Source organism: Pelodiscus sinensis, chromosome 14, assembly GCF_049634645.1.
Source record: "Pelodiscus sinensis isolate JC-2024 chromosome 14, ASM4963464v1, whole genome shotgun sequence".
In the NCBI taxonomy this organism is placed as follows: Eukaryota; Metazoa; Chordata; order Testudines; family Trionychidae; genus Pelodiscus; species Pelodiscus sinensis.
Window position 1 is genome coordinate 40148182 of NC_134724.1, and position 21682 is coordinate 40169863.

At 45.6% G+C, this 21682-nt stretch overlaps 1 protein-coding gene across 2 annotated transcripts in view; it reads left to right on the forward strand.

Annotated features, from left to right (window-relative positions):
• DAPK2 (death associated protein kinase 2) overlaps positions 1-21682 on the forward strand; it is a 103918-nt gene that overhangs the window by 8896 nt on the left and 73340 nt on the right. For both annotated transcript variants that reach the window (XM_075897629.1, XM_075897630.1), the window contains exon 2: positions 15963-16060. In XM_075897629.1, the coding sequence (XP_075753744.1) occupies positions 15984-16060 (77 nt within the window). In that variant the 5' untranslated portion in view covers positions 15963-15983. The remainder of the gene's footprint in view (positions 1-15962; positions 16061-21682) is intronic.

The following is a 21682-nucleotide window of genomic DNA, read 5'->3' on the forward strand; positions in this document are numbered from 1 at the left end:
GAAGCCGCGATTAAAATAATCGCGGCTTCATTTAAATTTAAATGGCTGCCCCGCTCTGCCGATCAGCTGTTTGTCGGCAGATCGGGGCAGTCTGGACGCGCCGCATCGACAAAGAAGCCTTTCTTGATCGGCATAGGTATGCCTCGTGAAACCAGGTTTACCTGTGCCAATCAAGAAAGGCTTCTTTGTCGACGCGGCGCGTCCAGACTGCCCCGATCTGCCGACAAACAGCTGATCAGCAGAACGGGGCAGCCATTTAAATGAAGCCGCGATTATTTTAATCGCGGCTTCATTTCCCTCTGCCGATCTGTCTAATCTACATGCCTCTGTCGACGGAGGCATGTAGTTTAGACGTACCCTTAGTCGTAACACAGAGCTAAATAACAGCATAGAACATTGAGAGCTAGGACTGGTGGATGTAAACAAACTGTATGGGACCTAGTGGAAACTTGACCACACCCATGAAAAGTGGATATCCAGCTAACTAAATTCATTCTGTACGATGGATGTTTCTGGACCAGAGAGTGCTGGACTACTGAAGTTCAACCTGTATATGATACTTGTGGGAAGGCTTACTGTTTTGGCCTTCTGGTCTCTTGAGTCACTTCAGAAAAAGTTGAGCAAATTATAAAGCTATAGAAACAAAAAGTCTCTAAATAGGGAATGTGGGATTTTTTGTATCTGACCACCACTATGATGTGTTCAGACTGAGCAAAACTTCCCCTTGATAACCTCGGGGGAAATGAGTAAATGGTCAGTTGACTGTTTCCGCAGATGTATTTTGGGCAGGTTCTCCTTAGGGCAGTATGTTCAGCTTGTCCCTCCATGGGGCAGTTTAGCATCTCTTTTAGGACAATGATATTCTTTTAGGGGTGTTTGCAGTAATGTTATTTTTATGCATATATCTTGGATTGAGATAAAGGGAGTAATCATCCTAAGGGAATTACATTCTTTTGACTAGTCTCAGCAGTTTCTAGTACAGTAATAGATAAGCCTCTTCCAAGGAATTCCCTGTCATTAGTTGCCTAGAGCTGCACACACCTAGAACTTTCTCCTACAAAGTGATTTGAGCACCATATAAGGGTTGAATTTTCAGAATTCCTCAGGTTGCCTTTAATCTGCTCCTATTAAAGTCAAGAAGGCCTGGGTTAGGTAAGCACTGAGCACGTCTCACAGTCCCACTTCATGTCTATGAATAACGTATTTTCTCTGAATGGACATATGGACTGTATGGCACTACGTGCCTTACAATCTTGTTTTGTAATACTCAACATTAGGTGGTAAAGTTGTTTTCTCAAGCCCTAAGAGTTGGTTTTAGAATTTTTTTTGAATAGATGAGAGGACTGTGGACAAAGTGGCTAGTGAGTTCTTTATTTTCAGCTAGAAGAGAGAGGTTTTTATGCCAGTAATGGGATTAGATTCGGGGAAGAGAAAGCAAAATAGTATATAATATTCATATTACATATTCAGCTAGATTACTGTACCTTTCTGAATGCTCAGCACATAGCAAACATAATCAACAAGTGAGATTGTCAAGAAAATTTTGGAGGGTGAAATGAAAGGAAGATAGGGGAAATCAGAGCTAGAAGCCCTTTTAGCTCATCTACCACCCTTGTCGGCAGCATAGGACTCCCTACTGTATATTTTTCTAGCACTTTATCCATTCTAGTTTTAAATATCTTTGGTGATCAGGTTTCCCTTGGGTCACTATTTGATAGTGTTATAGAACCTATCACTATTTGGGAAAAAGTCAAAAGAGGATTTAGGGAACAAATGATAATACCTTTCAATATCTCAAACTTGGGAAGTGAGGAAAGGCAGTTCTGTAGAGTATTGAATAAAACAGGAATGGATAATACAGTAAAACTCCATTGGTCCAGCATCCAATGCTCCGGCATTCCTGATGGTCCGGCACCATCAGGAACCCAGAAGTGCTCTGGCTGCCGGACAATTGGAGCTGCTCTGTGCCTGGCTTCCCCGATTCAGCCGCTGCTCAAACTGACCAGCAGCTGAATCGGGGAAGCCGGGGGCAGAGCAGCTGGGGTGCTGCCGGGTTGGTCCCTTAGTGCTGCCCCTCGGGGCTGTGGGACCAATCTGGCAGCACCCCAGCTGCTCTGTCTCAGGCATCCCCAAGAGCAGCTGGGGTGCTGCCGGGTTGGTCTCGCAGCGCCGAAGGGCGGCGTTACTGGACAAACCTGGCCGTACCCCAGCTGCTCTGCCCCAGGTGTCCCGGATTCAGCCGCTGCTGAAACTGACCAGCAGTGGCTGAATCGGGGATGCCCGGGGCAGAGCTGGACTATTGGAAAGGGAGTCTATGAGGGGTCTGGGGTGGCATCCCCCCCTTCCGATAGTCTGGCATATCTGATAATCCGGCACCCCCTGGGTCCTAAAGGTGCCGGATTATCGGAAATTTACTGTAGTTCTTTGGCATGGGCAAATAACAGAGCAGTCATGCTCATTTAGACAGTTGGACTACATATCATATGTTATTGAAACAGTAAGCAAAGGAAAATGAATGATCAGAAAATTCTTCTTGATTTGAAAATGCTCAGAAAACAGCATTTCACAAAAGCATGCGAAACAAAGTCATTAAATGTAGTGTCTAGTGAGAACTATTGGAATGTATTAAATGGCTATGAAAAGGCTGGAATAGAAGAGGAGGGCACCAGATAGTGGTTCTCTTAAATCCGTTTAAAGGACACACTGAGTTGGACTTTAAAAAAAAAAAAAGAGATTTATAATCTTATTTGTGTCCTTTCATTTACAGGCAGTCCCCGGGTTACGTACAAGATAGGGACTGTAGGTTTGTTCTTAAGTTGAATCTGTATGTAAGTCGGAACTGGCGTCCAGATTCAGCCGCTGCTGAAACTGATCAGTTTCAACAGCGGCTGAATCTGGACGCCAGTTCTGACTTACATACAGATTCAACTTAAGAACCCCAGGCATCCCCAAGTCAGCTGCTGCTGAAACTGATCAGCGGCTGATTCCAGGAAGCCCGGGGCGGGGGCTTCCTGTAGTCATCCACTGCTCAGTTTCAGCAGCGGCTGACTTGGGGACGCCTGGGGCAGAGCAGCTGGGGTGCTGCTGGGTTGGTCCAGTAGCGCTGCCGCTCCTCGGCGCTACTGGAGCAACCCAGCAGCACTCCAGCTGCTCTGCCCCAGGCGTCCTGATTCAGCCGCTGCTGAAACTGACCAGCAGTGGCTGAATCAGGACTCGTGGGGCAGAGCAGCTGGGGTGCTGCCGGGTTGGTCCAGTAGCGCCCAGAGCGGCGCTACGGGACCAACCGGCAGCGCCCCAGCTGCTGTACCACAGGCGTCCGGAGCAAAGCCGCGGAGCACGGGGGCAGCGGGACAGCCCAGACGCGCCGTGGCTGTCCTGCTGCCCTCCGGCTCCATGGCTTTGCTCTGCTTTGCTCCCTGTCCCCCTGGTCTGCAGACCAGGGAGACGGGGAGCAAAGCGGCGGAACACGCGGGCAGTGGACAGCCCAGACGCATCTGGGCTGTCAGCTGCCCGCGTGCTCCGCGGCTTTGCTCTGCTTTGCTCCCCGTCCACCTGGTCTGCAGACCAGGGGGACGGGGAGCAAAGTAGAGCAAAGCTGAGCAAAGCCGCGGAAGCACGCGGGCAGCTGACAGCCCAGACGCGTCTGGGCTGTCAGCTGCCCGCGTGCTCCGCGGCTTTGCTCTGCTTTGCTCCCTGTCCCCTTGGTCTGCAGGGGGATGGGGAGCAAAGCAGAGCAAAGCAGAGCAAAGCCGTGGAAGCACGCGGGCAGCGGACAGCCCAGACGCGTCTGGGCTGTCCGCTGCCCGCGTGTTCCGCCGCTTTGCTTCCTCTCCCTGGTCTGCTGGAGACCAGGGAGAGGGAGGGCCCCGTTCGTAACTGCGGATCCGACGTAGGTCGGATCCGCGTAACTCGGGGACTGCCTGTACTGATAAGGTTTTATGAGAGTGTAAATATTAGTCATAGTTCACTTTTCACTTCTTGGAAGAGCAATACTTGCTTCTTGGAAGAGTCAATCTTCCAGAGTTTGATTTAGCGGGTCTAGTAAAGACGCACTAAATTGAACTCTAATGGCACCTCTGTTCATGCCAGAACTCCAAAGTTAGTGGGAGCATTTCTCCTGTTGATATCCCACTGTGGAGATGACACCAAAGGTCAAATTAAGGTTTGTTGATTCCAGCTACACAATTAATGTAGCTGGAGTTGCATATCTTAATTTGAGTTCCCAGGTGTATAGATCAGTCCTCAGGAATCTTTCCTCTTGAAACTGGGGTCATTAAGAAGTCATTGTAGGCCTAACCTATAAGCTTTGTTAAAACAGGCTTTCTGAAAGCTGTACAGGGCAGTGGGGGAATGTTTCAATGAATTTCTTTCTTAGTTTAAATGAAAACAGTATACTTGTAAAGGAATTCCACTAACCTGCAATATTTGTTTCCAAGGTGTTTACCTGCCTCCCCACAAAATAAGAGTGGGTATGTCTACACTACAGCATTAATTCGAGTTATCTTAATTCGAAATAGTTAATTTGAATTAAGCTCATTTGAATTAACGCGTCTACACAAAAATGCAGTTCGAATTAGCATTTTGCTAATTCAAAATACTGCATTCACACTTACTGGACACAGACTCAGATTTAAGGCCAGCCAGAACCAGGTCAGGCAGGGCATCAGGTCAGGAGTGTCTGTGTGTGGGCTGCTGCCTGAGGCTATCTGATGCCTGTGCTTAAAGGGACACTCCCCCATCCCCCGGGCAGCCGGTTCTCAGGTACCCCTGCTTCCTTGCCTGCCTTGATGATGGACAGCAAAGCATTTGTGTCTTTGCGTGCTCTGGTTGCCCTCACTCGGGACACCACAGCACTTTGCAACATGGAGCCGGAGCTGCCCCTGGGCACTCTGGTGCTTCTTGTGGATGTGTTGCTGTGAGCCTGGCTGCACTTTCTGCAGGCTGCCATCCTGGAGGTCCATCGGGGGGCTGTCAATATCCAGGAGGCCCTGCAGGAGAGCTTCCACCCTGAGGAGCACTAAGAGCCTCCTTGGTGTGCCCCACTGAGGGGCTTGTGCCTCATTCCTCCCTCCTTCCACTTACCCCTCCCTAACCCCGCTTCCTGATGTCAAATAAAAACACATTTCTTGCCAAAAACAAACTCTCTTTATTGACTGAAACTGGGGTGGGAATGAGGGTGGGCGAGGGGAAGGGGAAACTTGGGAGGAGGTAGCTGGCAGGGGGAGGCAAGGGGTGGAAGAGGGAGGAGAAGTTCAGGGTTGGGGGTCTTTCTGGACGAACTTGATTTTCATGCAAACCTGCTCCTGGGTTCGCATGTGGCCTTTGGTGGCCAGGCTGGCAGCTTTCCTGCCATAGACGGCTGCGTTCCTCTGTCTAGTGAGGAGATCATGAACATTGGGGGCATACCCACAAACCTGAGTAAGGTCCACCGTGATCTCTGCCCTGGACCAGGAAGGTGCTTGCCTGCTCTGGGCCCTGGCAGGCTCCTGGGAGCTGGCAGACTGCTCCTGGGGAGCGGTAGAGGGCTGGCTGCCTGTGGCTTGCTGGCTCATGTTTTGGGGCCACTGGGTCGGGGCAGTGACTGCTGGCTCTGGGCCAGCAGGCTTGGAGCTGGCACAGGCACTGTGGCCAGAGTCTGCCCCTTTAAGGGCTCTGGGGCTGGGGGGAGGGAGAAGAGTTTTCCTGCTTTGGCCCTGAGTAGCGACCAGGGGAAACTGGGAAGGCTGGAGGCCAGCTAATTCTCAATAAGCGGGTACACAGCACTTATTTCGAATTAGCTAATTCGAGTTTGGCGTTACTCCTCATAGAATGAGGTTTACCAACTTGAATTAAGCGCCCCGCTATTTTGAATTTAATTCGAAATAGCGGTTTGCTTTTGTAGACGCTATGGAAGTGAATTTGGAATAACAGCCATTATTCCGAATTAACTTTGCAGTGTAGATATAGCAAATGAGAATAAACTGGATAATCTATACAGTGGCAAAAACAAACTAACAGCATGAACTTTGACAAGGCAGGAGGGTTGTCAAGTGTCTGGTTTTGAACCGTACAATCCAGTATTTGAGCTTTCTGTTCAGGAAAAAATTGAGAAAATAGAACTGTCCAGTATTTTCTAAATAAGATGTAATGTAGATTGTGATGTAATGTCAAGTGTGTCCGGTATTTTTGTTGAAACCATCTGGCAACCCTACAAGGCAGTTAGATTTGTACAACTGGTTTCCCTGCTGTGGTTTAAGATAGTGTTGGGATCACAGGAAAAGCTTTTAAAGGAATATGAGTTTCAACTTGACAGAATTCCTTTCAATAGTTCAAAGCTATTAATGAAAGGCTAAAGAAATTACAAGTCTACTAATTTATTTAAACAGTTATGTCTTATTGCAACATTTAGACTGAGCATATTGTTAAAGGATCAGTACAGGTTTTAATGTACTTGTGCTCTTAGGGTGTGTCTAGACTACATGCCTCCGTCGACGGAGGCATGTAGATTAGACAGATCGGCAGAGGGAAATGAAGCCGCGATTAAAATAATCACGGCTTCATTTAAATTTAAATGGCTGCCCCGCTCTGCCGATCAGCTGTTTGTCGGCAGATCGGGGCAGTCTGGACGCGCCGCATCGACAAAGAAGCCTTTCTTGATCGGCACAGGTATGCCTCGTGAAACCAGGTTTACCTGTGCCGATCAAGAAAGGCTTCTTTGTCGACGCGGCGCGTCCAGACTGCCCCGATCTGCCGACAAACAGCTGATCGGCAGAGCGGGGCAGCCATTTAAATTTAAATGAAGCCGCGATTATTTTAATCGCGGCTTCATTTCCCTCTGCCGATCTGTCTAATCTACATGCCTCCGTCGATGGAGGCATGTAGTCTAGACGTACCCTTAGTTCTCCTGCATGGAAAGGTATTGTAGAGTGAATGGCACTCTTCAAAAACCTCTTAAGAGTTGTACAGAGATACAGAAACTGGAAGTACTTCTGCAGGTGATGTCTCCATGGGTGCTCCACTGTTGGTGGTGAGTCATCCCCAGAGCTACAGTTCGGAGCTTTTTCTTTGCAGTTGTCAATCGGGCCACGCATTCACAGAAGGTGTCTCATGCTATGGGCAGTTTGGTACCTCACACACATGGCCTGACCCCTCCCCCCTTCAGTTCCTCGCTTTCTGCTCTCAGCCATGTATGGAGTTTCTCTCTCATCTCAGGCGTCTATTTTCCTCACACGGCCTTACAGTTTTTCCTGCCTCCTTTATCAATTCTAGTGTTTTTCTCAGTCAGGGTATGCCTACACTTGCACCCTCTTTCGAGAGAGGGATGCAAGTGAAGACATTCGAAATTGCAAATGAAGCCAGGATTTAAATAGCCCATGCTTCCTTTGCATAATTGCGTTATGGCGCTATTTCAAAATAGCGCTATTTCGAAATAACAGATGCTGTTAAGACATGGTTATTTTGAGAAAAAACCCTTCTCTCAAAATAACTGGTAAACCTCACTGCATGAGGAATAAGGGCTATTCCGAGAGAAGGGTTTCGTCTCGAAATAACTGCATCTTAACAGCGTCTTTTATTTCAAAATAGTGCTATTTCGAAATAGAGCCATAACGCGATTATGCAAATGAAGCATGGGATATTTAAATCCTGGTTTCATTTTCAATTTTGAATGTCTGTCTTCATTTGCATCCCTCTATCAAAAGAAGATGCAAGTGTAGACATACCCTGAGTTACTTGTTGCCTGTTGCTTGTTCTATTAAAAAAAATACAATTTTTCTTTATCCTCTTTCCTGAGGGACCGGCTCAGTGGGGGTGGCCCCGCTCTCCCCATGCCCCTGCCACAGTTAATCTCGCCCTCCCTCTCTTCATTTTTCCTGTTGAAAGAAAAAGAAAGAACAGAAAGAAAGACACACAAAAAGAAATCTTAAGAGGAAGCCTTATCAGCTGCCCTCACCCTCAGCGAGCGGCCACCCCATATTATTATGCCGGGCTATCCAGGGTTGAAAAAGTGCCAGCAAAGTAATAACCCCATGCCCATTTCTGATGGTCACAGACTCGGAACCGGCAGCCAAACAGCCCTGCAAGTCCTCAGTGCCGCCTCCCAGCATGCTGACATCATCGCAGATGCCTCCTCCCTCAGAGGCTATAGCACAGGCAATTCAGTCAGCGCATGCTGACCACACCGAGCTAGCCAGAGCTACTTATTCCTCACTGGCACCTGATACTAACGACAGGCACCTTGTTTCCCTCCCCCCGTCAAGGGAACCCTCTCCGGTGCTGTCTTTGCCTTGCGCATCTCCAGGCTACATTCGATCTCCGCTGCTGCATGAACTCACCAGATTTACTGAATACGATCAGAGGAGTGTTTTTTCCTCGCAGCACTCCTCTCCTACTACATCTCGTCAATATCATCATTACCTTGAAAAGCCCTACCACCCACTATGGTACCCAGAGTGGCCATACCCTTCTCCTCATTATCTAACTCGTTGGGCCCCTTGGGAGCACTGGGGATCCCTTAGATGCTGCTCCACAGTTCCATCTGTTCTGGCAAAGAGTCTTCCACCAGCCTCCCCATCCAACACCCTCCCATCTACTGTTGAGTCGGAGGAAGAGAAGGATCAAATCCCAGATGATCACAGCGAAACACAAGCTCTAGGGAGCAGTATAAACAGGTCATTTGTCTGTATGGAATTTTTTTTTATACTGTCGTTGTTAGTGCTTTTCATGTAGCCTGTTGTAAACCTAGGTCAATATGTAAAAGTCAATGTTCCCACCAGAATGCCTCTGTATACCCTACAGGGGAAGCAAATCCCTGGTTGAGACCTGCTGCCCTAAGGAACAAGTTCCACGATCTTATACTTCCATTTGGGAGAGAGCAATCTCTGAACAAAGTGGATAGGAATGAAAAGCAACATTGTGCATAAAATAAATCTGATAGAGGGGTCAGTTTTGGGGGGATATTAAAAGCAAATAGACTCCAAAGGACATTCTGAGCAGTGTCTAACAACTCCAGGGTCACACTTTGGACCTAGGGTGACCAGATTGCACATGTGAAAAATCAGGATTGGGTGTGTAATCAATGCCTGTGTAAGGTCAAAGTCCTGGATATTAGGACTGTTGGCTGCGGTTTGCTGTCCTCAGCCACCAGGAGCTGCAGGAAGCGGTAGCTGCTTATTAGAACATAAGAACGGCCGTACTGGGTCAGACCAAAGGTCCATCTAGCCCAGTAGCCTGTCTGCCGACAGTGGCCAGCACCAGGTGTCCCAGAGAGGGTGGACCGAAGACAATGATCAAACGATTTGTCTCCTGCCATCCTTCTCCAGCCTCTGACGAACAAAAGCCAGGGACACCATTTCTATCCCCTGGCTAATAGCCTTTTATGGACCTAACCTCCATGAAATTATCTAGCTTCTCTTTAAACTCTGTTATAGTCCTAGCCTTCACAGCCTCCTCTGGCAAGGAGTTCCACTGGTTGACTACACGCTGTGTGAAGAAGAACTTTCTTTTATTAGTTTTAAACCTGCTACCCATTAATTTCATTTGGTGTCCTCTAGTTCTTCTATTATGGGAACTAATACATAACTTTTCTTTATCCGCCCTCTCCACACCAATCATGATTTTATAGACCTCTATCATATCCCCCTTCAGTCTCCTCTTTTCTAAACTGAAAAGTCCCAGTCGCTTTAACCTCTCTTCATATTGCCTACCCCTAGCCTACAACCTCTGCATTGGAGAATTCTGTTCTTTCCACGTTCTTGCACTACCCTGTAGCATCTGATCTCATGTTAAGGGATGTTACTAGCAACTGTCACTTTGGGTTTCTTCTTTGTGTCAACCTCCACCCAGAAAATTTGAGAGACTAAAATGGAATTCCCAGTCACCACAGCAGCCCGGAGATTTGAAACCCATATCACTAGCACGGAAAGTAAGGGCTATTCCTCCTAGACCACCCAACACTTACTTCTCTTGCTCACCATCCTGTCAAGGCCCTGTGATTGCCATAACATTCCTTTGTGCAAGGCACTCTTCAAAGTCCATCATGCTCCTAAAATAGTCAGAAGCTGTCACTACAGAGCAATGTGAGGCCCTGCTGATCCTGGAACAAACCAATGTCAGGCCCTACCTCTGCATGTCTCTGAGACCCAGCTACCCAGGAAGGGAGTGGGCCTGGGAACGAGCCTGGGTGTGAAATGGCTCCTGTTTGAGAGGTGCTAGTCTGAAGGCTCTGGTGACGAAAGCCAAAGGTGACCATATTTCCCTGTGCTGAATGCAGGACACTTGGTAAAATTACTCATAATCAAGCAAGTCCAATGGCAATCACACACAACTGCAGTACAAACATTCAGATTAACATCACGTTGACCAAACCTCTGTTTAAAAAAAAAAAACTGTGTAGCTGGAGTCTTTTTATTTACCTTTTTATCTTGAAGGTTTGCATGGAGAGAGGTGATGCACACACGATCCCGTACATCTCTTGCCTTACTGACTGACCTGCCCAACCCTCACTACCCAGTGCTCTCCACCCTCCATGCCTGGCTGGGCCCTGAGACAGCCACTTCTCCTGGTACTTGGTGCCACGTCATCTCAAAGCAACATATGGGGGCACAGAGAGTCACAGCCGCCCCTCCCCCCTCAGATTTCTGTCATGGTTCAAACCAGAAAGTGGCGAGCAGCAGCCTTTTTGGCATGTGACAAGGAAATGGCTGGGAGCTTGGGGGTGGAGGTAGGGATGATCTGGCTCATGTTTCAAACATTGAGACGTTGATCACTGCCCGTTGAGCCTGACAGTCTAGCCAGTTTTCTGTCCACCTTACAGTCCAGTCTGTTTATCCCATCCATACTTCCTTAACTTGCTGGCAAGAATACCCTGGGAGACCATATCAAAACCTTTGTAAAGTCAAGGTATATCACATCCACTACATTCCCCATGTCTACAGAATCAGTTACCTTGCCATAGAAGGCAATCAGGTTGATCAAGCATGACTTGCCCTTGGTGAATCCATGTTGACTATTCCTGATCACTTTTCCCTCTTCCAAGTGCTTCAAAATGGATTCCTTGTGGATCCCTTCCATGATTTTTCTGGGGACTGAGGTGACACCCCAGGCCTGCTGCTCCTCCAAATCCGCTCCGTTGGGATACCTCCTGCTTCCAGCACTGTGCAGAGAACCAGTGACTGGTTGGATGATTCAGCTCACCAACAGCTTGGCTGGCAGGCTCCTTTTCCCACTGCCTCTGACTGGGCCGGCACCCAGGAAAAGCTCAAAACGCTCTGGCCCAGGGCACAGGCCAGGAGGAGCCAAGTTCTGCGTGTGCCAAAGCCCTCTGGAAAAACATGAGCCAGGTCATCCCAACCTCCATCCCCAGCCCCTTTCAGCTGGAAGCAGCTCCCATCCCTTCCCTCCCGGACAGTGCCGCAAGGCTGCTGCTTGCCACTTTCTGGTTTGAACCCTCACAGAAATCTGGGGAGGGGAGCTTGTGACCCTGGGTGCCCCCCACATGGTACCAGGTACCAGGAGAAGCAGGTCTGTCGTGGAGGCCCAGCCAGGCATGGAAGGTGGAGAGCACTGGGTAGCGAGGGCTGGGTCAGTAGGGTAAGAGATGTACGGGAATGTGTGTGTGTCACCTCTCTCTATGCAAACAAGAAAGTAAACAAAAAAGACTCCAGCTGCGCAGTGTTTCTTTTAAACAGGGGCTCAGTCAATTTAATGTTCATTTGAACATTTGTACTGCATAGTTCTGATTGATTGACAATGAACTCACTTGAATATGAGTCATTTTACCAGGGGCCCCATATTCAGCACCGGGAAATATGTGACTAATCCCATTTAAGTCAATAGGTCTGCACATCCATGTTTTAAGCACTTTCTGGGTGAAGGCCCAGGAGCTGGGTGCTTGTGATGGGTTGGATCACTGAGATCCCCTGAGACTGTCACCTGATGTGCTGTTCATACCCCTGAGCCTGCCTACCTGCCCCTCAGGGCACCTGACCATCCTGTCCTGCTGGACCACAAGCTCTGGTATTCCCCAGCAAAGGCTCAGGGTTGGGGTAACAGCCTCCACGCAAAGCAAACACACTGAGAGCAGCTCAGCTTTGGGAGAGCTCAGTTCCAGCACCCAGGAGCACAGTCTTCCAAAGGGACCAACCCCCGCCCCCACCAAATCGATCTTACTCTGTATACACAGAGAAAGCACATAGAGTTTGCTTTCTCTATCAGTGAAAGAGAGAGATGAACAGCTACTGATTCACCTCCGACAACAGTTATTTGTGCTGTGCCTGCGGCTCTTAATTCATTTAAAAATCAGAAGTGCCACGGGGGGGACCCGCGCAAGCTGGGACAGTTGATTCCTGGCTCACGTGGATTCCTGCTCCCTCTGTGCACCAGCCTTTTAAATGTATTACAAGCCTGTTGGCTTTTAATACATTTAAGAGGCTAAGGCAGAGCAGGAGGGAGCCAGGACAGCTGATTCCTGACCGGCTCTTAATACATTGAAAAGGCAGAGCCACAGCGGGGTTAGCTCCCAGGCCGGGAGCTACCCCCGCTGCAGCTCCCCTTCTTATCGTCTAATCAACTAGTAGATGGAAAATCCATCAACTAGTTGATCAGTTTATGACATTTAACATCCCTAGTTTGTTATGCCTTTGCAACTATGCCCAGATTCTTTTGTGTCGATCCATAGGCGGTGTAGGAAAAGTATGGTTACCATACCATGCCCTCTGTTTAAACCGTTTGGGTCATGTGGTATTTATCACCCCTTTCAACCCTTCCATATATCGAAGTATGAATTTAGCTACAGGGTTCCCTTTTTTTGCAGTCTGTGCTTTTGTCTGACACTCGAGCAAAGAGTTTCCAATGGAGAAGCCCCTTCTCCACCAGATTAAACACTTGCAAAGAATGTACCTGGACCCCAGGCAATGTAATCTGTAATCCTCTTTCCTTGTTTTGAGGTATCTTCCACCACCTCCCTTGGGTGGTCTGTCAGTACACGTACAAACACTGGTAGCCTTTGTGGGATTTTGCCTTCCTGTCTCAGAGATGATGTCAGCTTTGATAGGTACTGCCGGCCCAATGTCTGACACCAGTGTTTTGGACAATGGGGTTCCCATTGTTCCCCCAGATTCTGTTTCCATCAAATCAGTCGTGGAGCCTCCCTCATCCAGGAGCTCAGAGCCTCCCTCTCCTCCATTTAAAACTTGAATGACATCTGGGCAGCTTGGGATAACAGATGAGATCCAGCACCATTCTCCAAGGTACCCCTGCAAAAGGTGGGGAGACATTCTGCGCTTCCCACTCTGGGCCATCTATCCCCTGTTCGCTATAATCACACAGCTTCCAGCCAGGACAGATCCTTCCCTGGTAAACCATGAATCAAAGGGGTAAACCCTTTGAATTGGGTTGGCCCAATGTTCCTCAACCCCCGCACTGGCTTCTTGGACCCCCACCACTTCCTGAAGGCTGTCCTCCATGACACATGCATCCCAGGGGTGAACCTGCTCCTCTGCCCCTCTTGCACATTTTACAGCTTGGGAAGCAATAATTCACCCTCCCCCATGGAAAGAGACACAGGGCCAGGCCTGGCTTCCTCTATTCCTTTCTCTGTTTGCAAATTGCCTAGCACTCTTGGGGAAGAATTAAAAAGACACTCTCTTATTTCCTCAACAGCCCCTGTGGCTTTGCCCTCCCTGCTTTGAATTTCAGCACAAGAATCCTTCTCACTGCTTACAACCCTTGGAATGGATTCAGCCACATCAAAAAAGCCAGTCCCCAAAATAAATAGTGCAAAATTCTGTGATACAGCAGCACCAGTTAGCTCGGCTTGTTTCTGCCCTGTCTAAACCCGTACTCTGGCCAAAGGGGCATGGATCTTATGGCCCTTGACCAATTTTAATTCAGCTATTTTCCCAAGGATAATATTTTAAGTCCCCCCAGACAGACATTTCTACCTCAGAATCCTTCCACACAGAGATGACACGTCCAATTACCCTGAGAGCCTTCATGTGTTTACTACTTTCCTGCAAGTTATGTAAATCCTGTATGATACGTGATCACTGCTTGGGAAGCAGCATTTCTATGAGTTACCTGCTGCTTGTTCCCAGTTGGCATTGGGCAATTGTTCCTTGGGTGCTCAGTGGAATTACAAAGATAGCACCTTTTGGGCTCCTCTTACGGTGTAGGAGACAGGGGAGTGAACTTGGGGCGAACACCCAGCCACTCATTCATACTCCTTTTCCCAGGGGTAAAGCAGGGACCTTGTCTTCCAGCCAAACTTAAACCCCTCTGTTTGTGATGTATCCCGACCAGGAGATTGGGATTACTCAAATTGATCAGGATAAACGGCAAGAGCTTCATCTGTTTCTACCATTTTATCCTACAAATGACATATAACATCATCATTAGTCATGTCCAGGAACTGTTCCTGAACATCCAAGTCACAAATGGCTTCAGAGCTCGTGAGTCCATTCATTCTCACCCCCTTATCTAACAGATTTTACTTTTGGCTAATATAAACTACATTACTTAGCCCAGCCCCTCTTTTAAGGGATCTGAATTTTACCTGTACATTTCAGGTGTGATCTGAAACTGTTTTAAAACCAACTCCATGAATTTGCCATAGTCTGAAGATCACTAATTGGCATCTTCTTGAATATGTCCAGGGCTCTCCTCCTCAGTTTTACAACAATAGTGGTCATCTTCTGAGCCTCAGGAATTGAATGGATTCCTCTCTCTCAAATGTGATGAAATATTTGGCGATGTCTGCAGATTCATCATAAGATGGGCCCAGTGGTTCCCACTTGTGGATTTTTGGAGAGTTGGATCCTGCTACATTGGGGTGCTGACGCTTCCAGTTCAATACAACTAGTTCATGCTTTTCTGCTTTCCTCTGAGCTTCCATGGCTCTCTCATGGGCAACTTTTTGGGCTTCCTCTTTTTTTTTCTTCAGTTCCAGTATTAACCTCTGGGTTTCCATAGCTCTCTCAGGGGCAGCCTTTTCTCTGGCATCTTGCAATTCCATTTCTAATCTCCACATTTCCATGTGTCTTTTATATTTGCTCTCCCTCTCTACCACTTGGATGCTGTAAAGTTCCAGTTTCTTTTGAGCCTCACTCTCATTCATTTTGCTGATTTTCCTGCTTTTATTTCCCTTACCCAAAATAAGTAGAAAATAACAAACCAATAACCATTTTATTCTGTAGACACCATACTTAAAACTCACTTAAAATCACCACTAGCGTCAAGAGCTCCCAGCTGCGCACACTACCCTGCATGATTACATCAGTGTGATGGGTTGGATCACAGCAACCCCCTTGAGACTTTCACTTGGGATGCTGTTCATACCACCAAGCCCCACTGGGCCACACCACCACTCTGTCCTACTGAGGCAGAAGCTCTGATCTCCCCCCAGCAAAGGCACAGGGTTGGTATAACAGTCCCCAGCAAAGCAATGTAGACACTAAAAACAACTCAGCTCTGGGGGCTCAGTGACAGAGACTTGACAGTTACCAGGAGCACAGCCTTCAAAGGGGAAGGGACCAAAACCCCAAATTAATCAGGGTTTCCACTTCATATTTCTAACTTCATTACAAGAATGATACATGCACACAAATAGAATCCACATTCAGGGGATCACAGGCTCTTGCATGATAGGATACTTGTTTTATGCATATTCATATTCAAAAACATGTTTCCATAAAAGTATGAGGGTGTAGCATCACAGTACATTATGCTGCCAGAAGCCCATAGGAGTAAAGGGCACTCAATACATTCCAGGACCAGGACATGGCAGCTAGACCAAGAAAACCAAATTTATTTCACATAGTCCACAGAACAACCATCAGTGGATGGTAACTTTGGCCATAACAAGCTGGAAAAGATCAATAATGATCAGTTTGAAGTCTTTGTTTAATGATTCTTTGTTTACTATAACTGAGTTAGTGCTACTCATAAACAGTACAATAAATTTACTAACTTTGTATTTTATATTCCAGTCACATCATCTAGGTGCATTAATGAGGAGTCTAGGGATGGCTGTGTTCAAACAACAGAAGGTGGAAGACGTTTATGAAATTGGGGAAGAGCTAGGAAGGTAAGTGCATACAGATGGTACCAACACACTTCAGAGGGTGACAGATGCAGTGATGTTTGCAGTATCTTATGAGAGACACTTATATGATACAATATCTTATATATGGTGATGCCAATTCTCTTCCAGAGTATGATCTGAGGAAGTGGGTCTGGCCCACGAAAGCTATTAAACCATCTTGTTAGTCTTTAAAGTGCTACATAGTTTTTCCTTTTGTATTAGCAAGATCAGACTAACACAGCTACCTCTCTATTATTACAAGAGTGAGTGACTTTTACTGGTGTTCTGCTTGCTAAGAACATAAGAACAGCCATACTGCATCAGGCTAATGGTCCACGTAACCCAGTATCTAATCTCTGATAGTAGCCAGTGCAAGATGCTTCAGAAGGAATGAACAGAACTGGTCAATTTCAAGTGAGCCACTCACTGTTGTTCAATCCTCGCTTCTGGCAATTGGAGGGACTCTCAGAGAATGGGGTTGTATCCCTGATTATCTTTGGCTAATAGTCACTGATGGACCAATCCCCCATTAACTTACCAAATTCTTTTTTGAACCCAGTTATACTTTTAATTTCTCCACATCCCATGAAAATGAGTTCCACAGGTTGACTGCATTGTATGAAATCACATTTCCTTATGTTTGTTTTAAACCTGCATATTTATTTAATCCAATGGACCCCTAGTTCTAGTGTTATGTGAAGGGATAAATAATGCTTTCATATGAGCTTCTCCACACCAGACAAAATTTTATAGACCACTATCGTATACCCCTGAATCATATACCCCTGAATCAACTAAGTCCCAAGTTTTTTAATTTTTCCACATATGGAAGCTGTTACATATCCCTAATAATTTTTGTTGCTTTTCTCTGTACCTTTTCCAATTTAATATATCTTTTTTGAGATAGGGTGATCAGAACTGCATGCAGTATTCAAGGTGTATGCATACCATGGATTTATATAGTGGCATTATGATAATTTCTGGTTTATTATTTATCCCTTTCTTAATGGTTCCTAACATACTGTTAGCTGCACATTGAGTAGATGTTTTCAGAGAATTATCCACAGTGACTCCAAAATCTTTCTTGAGTGGTAACAGCTAGATTAGATTCCATCATATTATATGTAAAGTTGGGACTATTTTTTTACAATTTACAATTTTCATTTATCAGCATTGAATTTCTTTTGCCATTGTCTGTCCCACTCACTTAATTTAGTAGGATTCCTTTGTAACTCTTTGCAGTCAACTTTGGCCTCAATTGTTTTGAATAATTTTGTATTGTCTGTAAATGTTGCCATCTTTTTGTTCACTCATTTTTCCAAATCATTTATGAATATGTTGAACAGCACAGGTCCCATATAATTGATCTTACTCCTAATATATTACAATGGAAACATAGTCTTTAACATAACATTTAACATACATTTATTTTCTGTCTTTAGAAAGTTTCTGATGAAATCCCCTTATTTGCTTTCTAACGTTTAAAAGTATTGTAAAAATCAAATTTTAATCTATTGTATTTAGCACATTCACATCTCTTGCAATCTTCAAAGGGCTTTACAGGTAGTTAATATCATTGAAGTACTACTACTATTGAAATGACTGGGACTTCTCCCATGCTAATAGTTAAGCAGATGCTTAAGTGCTCTGCTGGATTTGGGGCCTGGATGAGGCAAGTCTCCTCTAGTCAATTTGCATTTTACAGTGCATTGAATGCAGAAGGCGCATACTCACAAAATTATCACATCTCCAGTCGTTTTCTAACATGCAGCAAAATTATCTCTCTGCACAATCTGGCTTCCTGCTTTTCTGGACATCAGGTAGTTGCCTCAGAAATGGCAGTGCATATGCATACTGTGTTCTTCAAAGGCCCATAAGATTACAACTCCTCACTACGGGCTGTTTCCCAGGTGTCACTGATCTGCAGTGTCCGTGCTATGGCCCCAGCTTTTGAGTAGCCTCTAGGACAGTGTTTCTTAAACTGTGCACCGGTGTGCCACGAGGCAGTCAAAGGTGTGCCGCTGAGAACAACAGAATTCAAAATGGCCGCCCTTGAAGGGGCAGGCAACCGTTTTTTTCTCAATAACTTTCCACCGACCCTTTTTATTCCTCAATAACTTTCCCCCCGACCCTTTTCCCCCCCCCGACTTTTTTTTTTTTCTCAACAAAAAATCCTTGGTGTTCCTCAGTTTTAAAAAGTTTAAGAAACACTGCTCTAGGAGGAAGCCCTTCAATGTGCCATGGAACTCGCTCTTCCTGCAGGGTAATCCATACTGTCTCCTTCGACTGGTGCTCTGGATGTGAAACACTTCTGCTTTACACGCTACACTACAGTCAGTGACTCCAGCTGACACAGGTCCTGATGGAGACTTGTAGAGTTTTTAGGGATCAGTGCACCTCTCCAAGCATTTGCATTGACACCCACATAGCATCATCAAAAGAATAGGGTTTATTAGTCATTTGGAACACAACACAGGAAATCCTTAGGCTAGCATAGAAAAATGAAGGTTAAAGAATAGTTCATTCTGGTTAACATGGAGCCAAGCCAAGCCGAAGTGTGCGTATCTCATTGTTCAAGCTCCATTTCTCTCTGTTCATCTGGTCTCCTTTGTCAGGCCCCAGGTGTGATCCATCTGCTTCCCACAACCCACATTAACCCCCACCTCAGACCTCTCTGCTCAGCCTCCTTGCTGAGAGGCAGGGAAGTTGATATCCCTTGGGATCTTTGTTTTCTAACCGTCTGGGCAGGATCTTCCATTGTATTCTCAAGGAGTCCATTGATATGGGGATTAAAATCTGAAACAGATGATATCCACACTTCTATCTCTTAGCCTGTCCCAAAAGCAAACAGTCCTTTTCTCCCCACGGGGTAACAACGCAGCATATAGAAGAAACAGAGACTCAAAAATTTCCCACTTCCTCACAGCTGCCAAATCTTTATCTTCACTCCCAGCCATCCCTTTGCTTCCATTCTCCTCTCCCTCAAAAATGCCCAAACATTCTGTAACTTTAAGCAGAGACTGGGTCTGGGACATTTCAGCTTGGAAAGTGAAATTTTGAGATTAAATGTGACTGAAAATGTTTGGGTGGGTGGGTGTTTATAATGAAAATTGATAGGTAACCTGAACTGTAGCCACTAGTAACATCCTTTCCTTAATATTGTCTAGTTCTCTACTCAGTACAGAATTTTTTGACTGTACCTTTTATATAGTGTCTCTTTATACTTGCGTATTATCTGCTGTATTTGTCACAACATAGGTAAATATCTTCATCCCTTTTTGGTAGGTAGCAATCCTTGACTTTTTGCATAGTAACACCGTGATTATCTGACAGCCATATGCAGTGTTTAGACTTTGGGTCCAAAATCATGGCTTTTTCCTATTAAGCTGCAGGAAATGCTCCATTAGATCAGCCAAAAGAAGGAAATTCTGTATGTGAACAGTACTCTCAGCATATTGTAAAAAGATTTCATCATCTGGTGATAGGAAATTCACACTGTACAACTATATTTTAGCTAACATTTTAGTACATTTTTTACATCTGGTTTCCAAGTGTTCCGAATTATCATGAATAGTTATCAGGGGAAGGGTTCTTCTTTCTGTACAGAAATTTGAGTCTACTTAGCTAAGATTGCAACAGGGAAAATGTGTTCAATTCAAGATTTTAAGGGAAATTCAGACTGTGTAAGTAAACAATTTCATCCTGAAAACAGTCGTCATAAGGGAGCTCCACATTGGAATTACTCTTTTATTCTTAACATTTTCAGGAGGTATCCTTGGAATTATAATACACATAATGTCACACTGACTTCCTATGCTAGCTTTGTTTTCACCTTTTCAGATCTTTGGAGAGTTTCACAGACTTCATTTTCCAGCTGTGCATTGAATCTCTAGTTCGAGCTGGTTATCATGCCTCTCTATCTCTGAACAGTAATTACAAGGTCTGTGACAAGTGATTACTTGCTTATTGTAAGTAAAGTAACATACTAGATGTGTCCCAGCAATTTAAGAAGTTTTCTTTCAATAAAATGGAGCTCTTTGCCAACAGCTGCTTTTTTATTATCTTGTATTTTCAGCAGCTTTCAGTGCTGACAGGTGTAGGTGGATAAAAAGATTCATTAATAGGGGTAAGTAACTGGCAAAACAAATAGGCTTTTATGTAAAGTAATCTTCATGTTTTGGCACGTCAACAAGCTTTAAATATGCATTTGTGATCCGGGCCAGCCCTCCCTACAGTTATCAATCAGCACATCAGCAGCAACTGGCCATGACCCTGCCGCTGAGGACATACACAGCCACAGCAACCTCACCTAGAATAACTTGTTGCCTGAATACCCTCACTGATTCCACCGTGAAATCAGCTCTAACGTGGAGGAACCATTTGCAATGTTCAAATTACAGCAGCCCCTGTGGGAGCCCTGCTGCCTCATTTGCTGGAGTAGCAGCCACAGGAGTATCAGCTGGAGCCCTTCATATGGTTGTGCAATAGCAGTAAAAACTCTTAGCTTCCCCCATTCCCAATTTCAGAGCATGTTTTACTCTCCTCAGTTCCTGGGCTCAGGCTCTCTCCTTCTCTTTGCCTTGGCCTCTTGCTCATCCCTGTGAAGCTGCCACACCTGTGTTGCCCAATTAGAGCAAGGTGCAGAGCACAGTTGATCTGTCAGGCAGCACTGGAGACATGAAGGAGCTGATGGTACTTGATAGTAGCAAAATTAGAATAGATTATGCTGAATAAGCGGAATAATGTATTTTGATATGAATAGTTTCAAAGAGTCTGCCTTCAATATATTATCAGAGTGTGCATGTGAAGACAGGAGTTTGTGGTGATTGCGGCTCTTCAGCTAAAAGGGATCCTAGAAAAGTGAGAGTTTCAGGATCAAATTTTAGGAAGGGGGCAGTCTTCAGATGGTTCCTCTTTCAAAACGAATATACGGGGGGGTTGTTGGGGGCACAGAAGAGGAATGTGTAGAAAATTCAGCTCTTCTAGGAAGAGTTAGTGTGTATAAAGTACAAGCTAAACGGAGTCATGTTCTAAACAAAACTTAATATATTTTCAGCTCTAGAGACACTGTCACTACCAATGCGTCCCTCATTTGGAAAAAGCTAAATGATAGATGTTGCTTAATGAGGGTACATTGCAGTTTAATGCTAGATCTCTGAATCAAGTGAGATGTTTTGGGACTTCAGTTCTAAGCTTTGAAACTTTCAGTATAATTACCTGTAGTCTCTCCCAGTGAAAGCAACTGTTAAGTTTTCAGTCATCTTTTAAATATATATATTACATTAAATATATATTTAAAATCTGTGTGTATATATACAAACACAGAGAGATACAGCCTTGTGCCACATACAAGCTATGAATTTAGTACATGGTACATGGTCCTGCGCTGAGGTCAGAGGACTGGACTCGATGACCTCTCAAGGTCCCTTCCAGTTCTATGAGATAGGTATAGGTATATAGGTATTTCCTTATTCTCGAGATTAGAAATGTGACTTTTAGTGCACACTGAGGTGTCTGTTTTTACCTGTGCAGAGTCGAGAGCAAGCATTTTGACCCTTCAGTTGTTCTCACAGTCAGATGCAAAGCCAAGCCCACACTTCTATTTCGAGCTCTGAAAATGAAGCT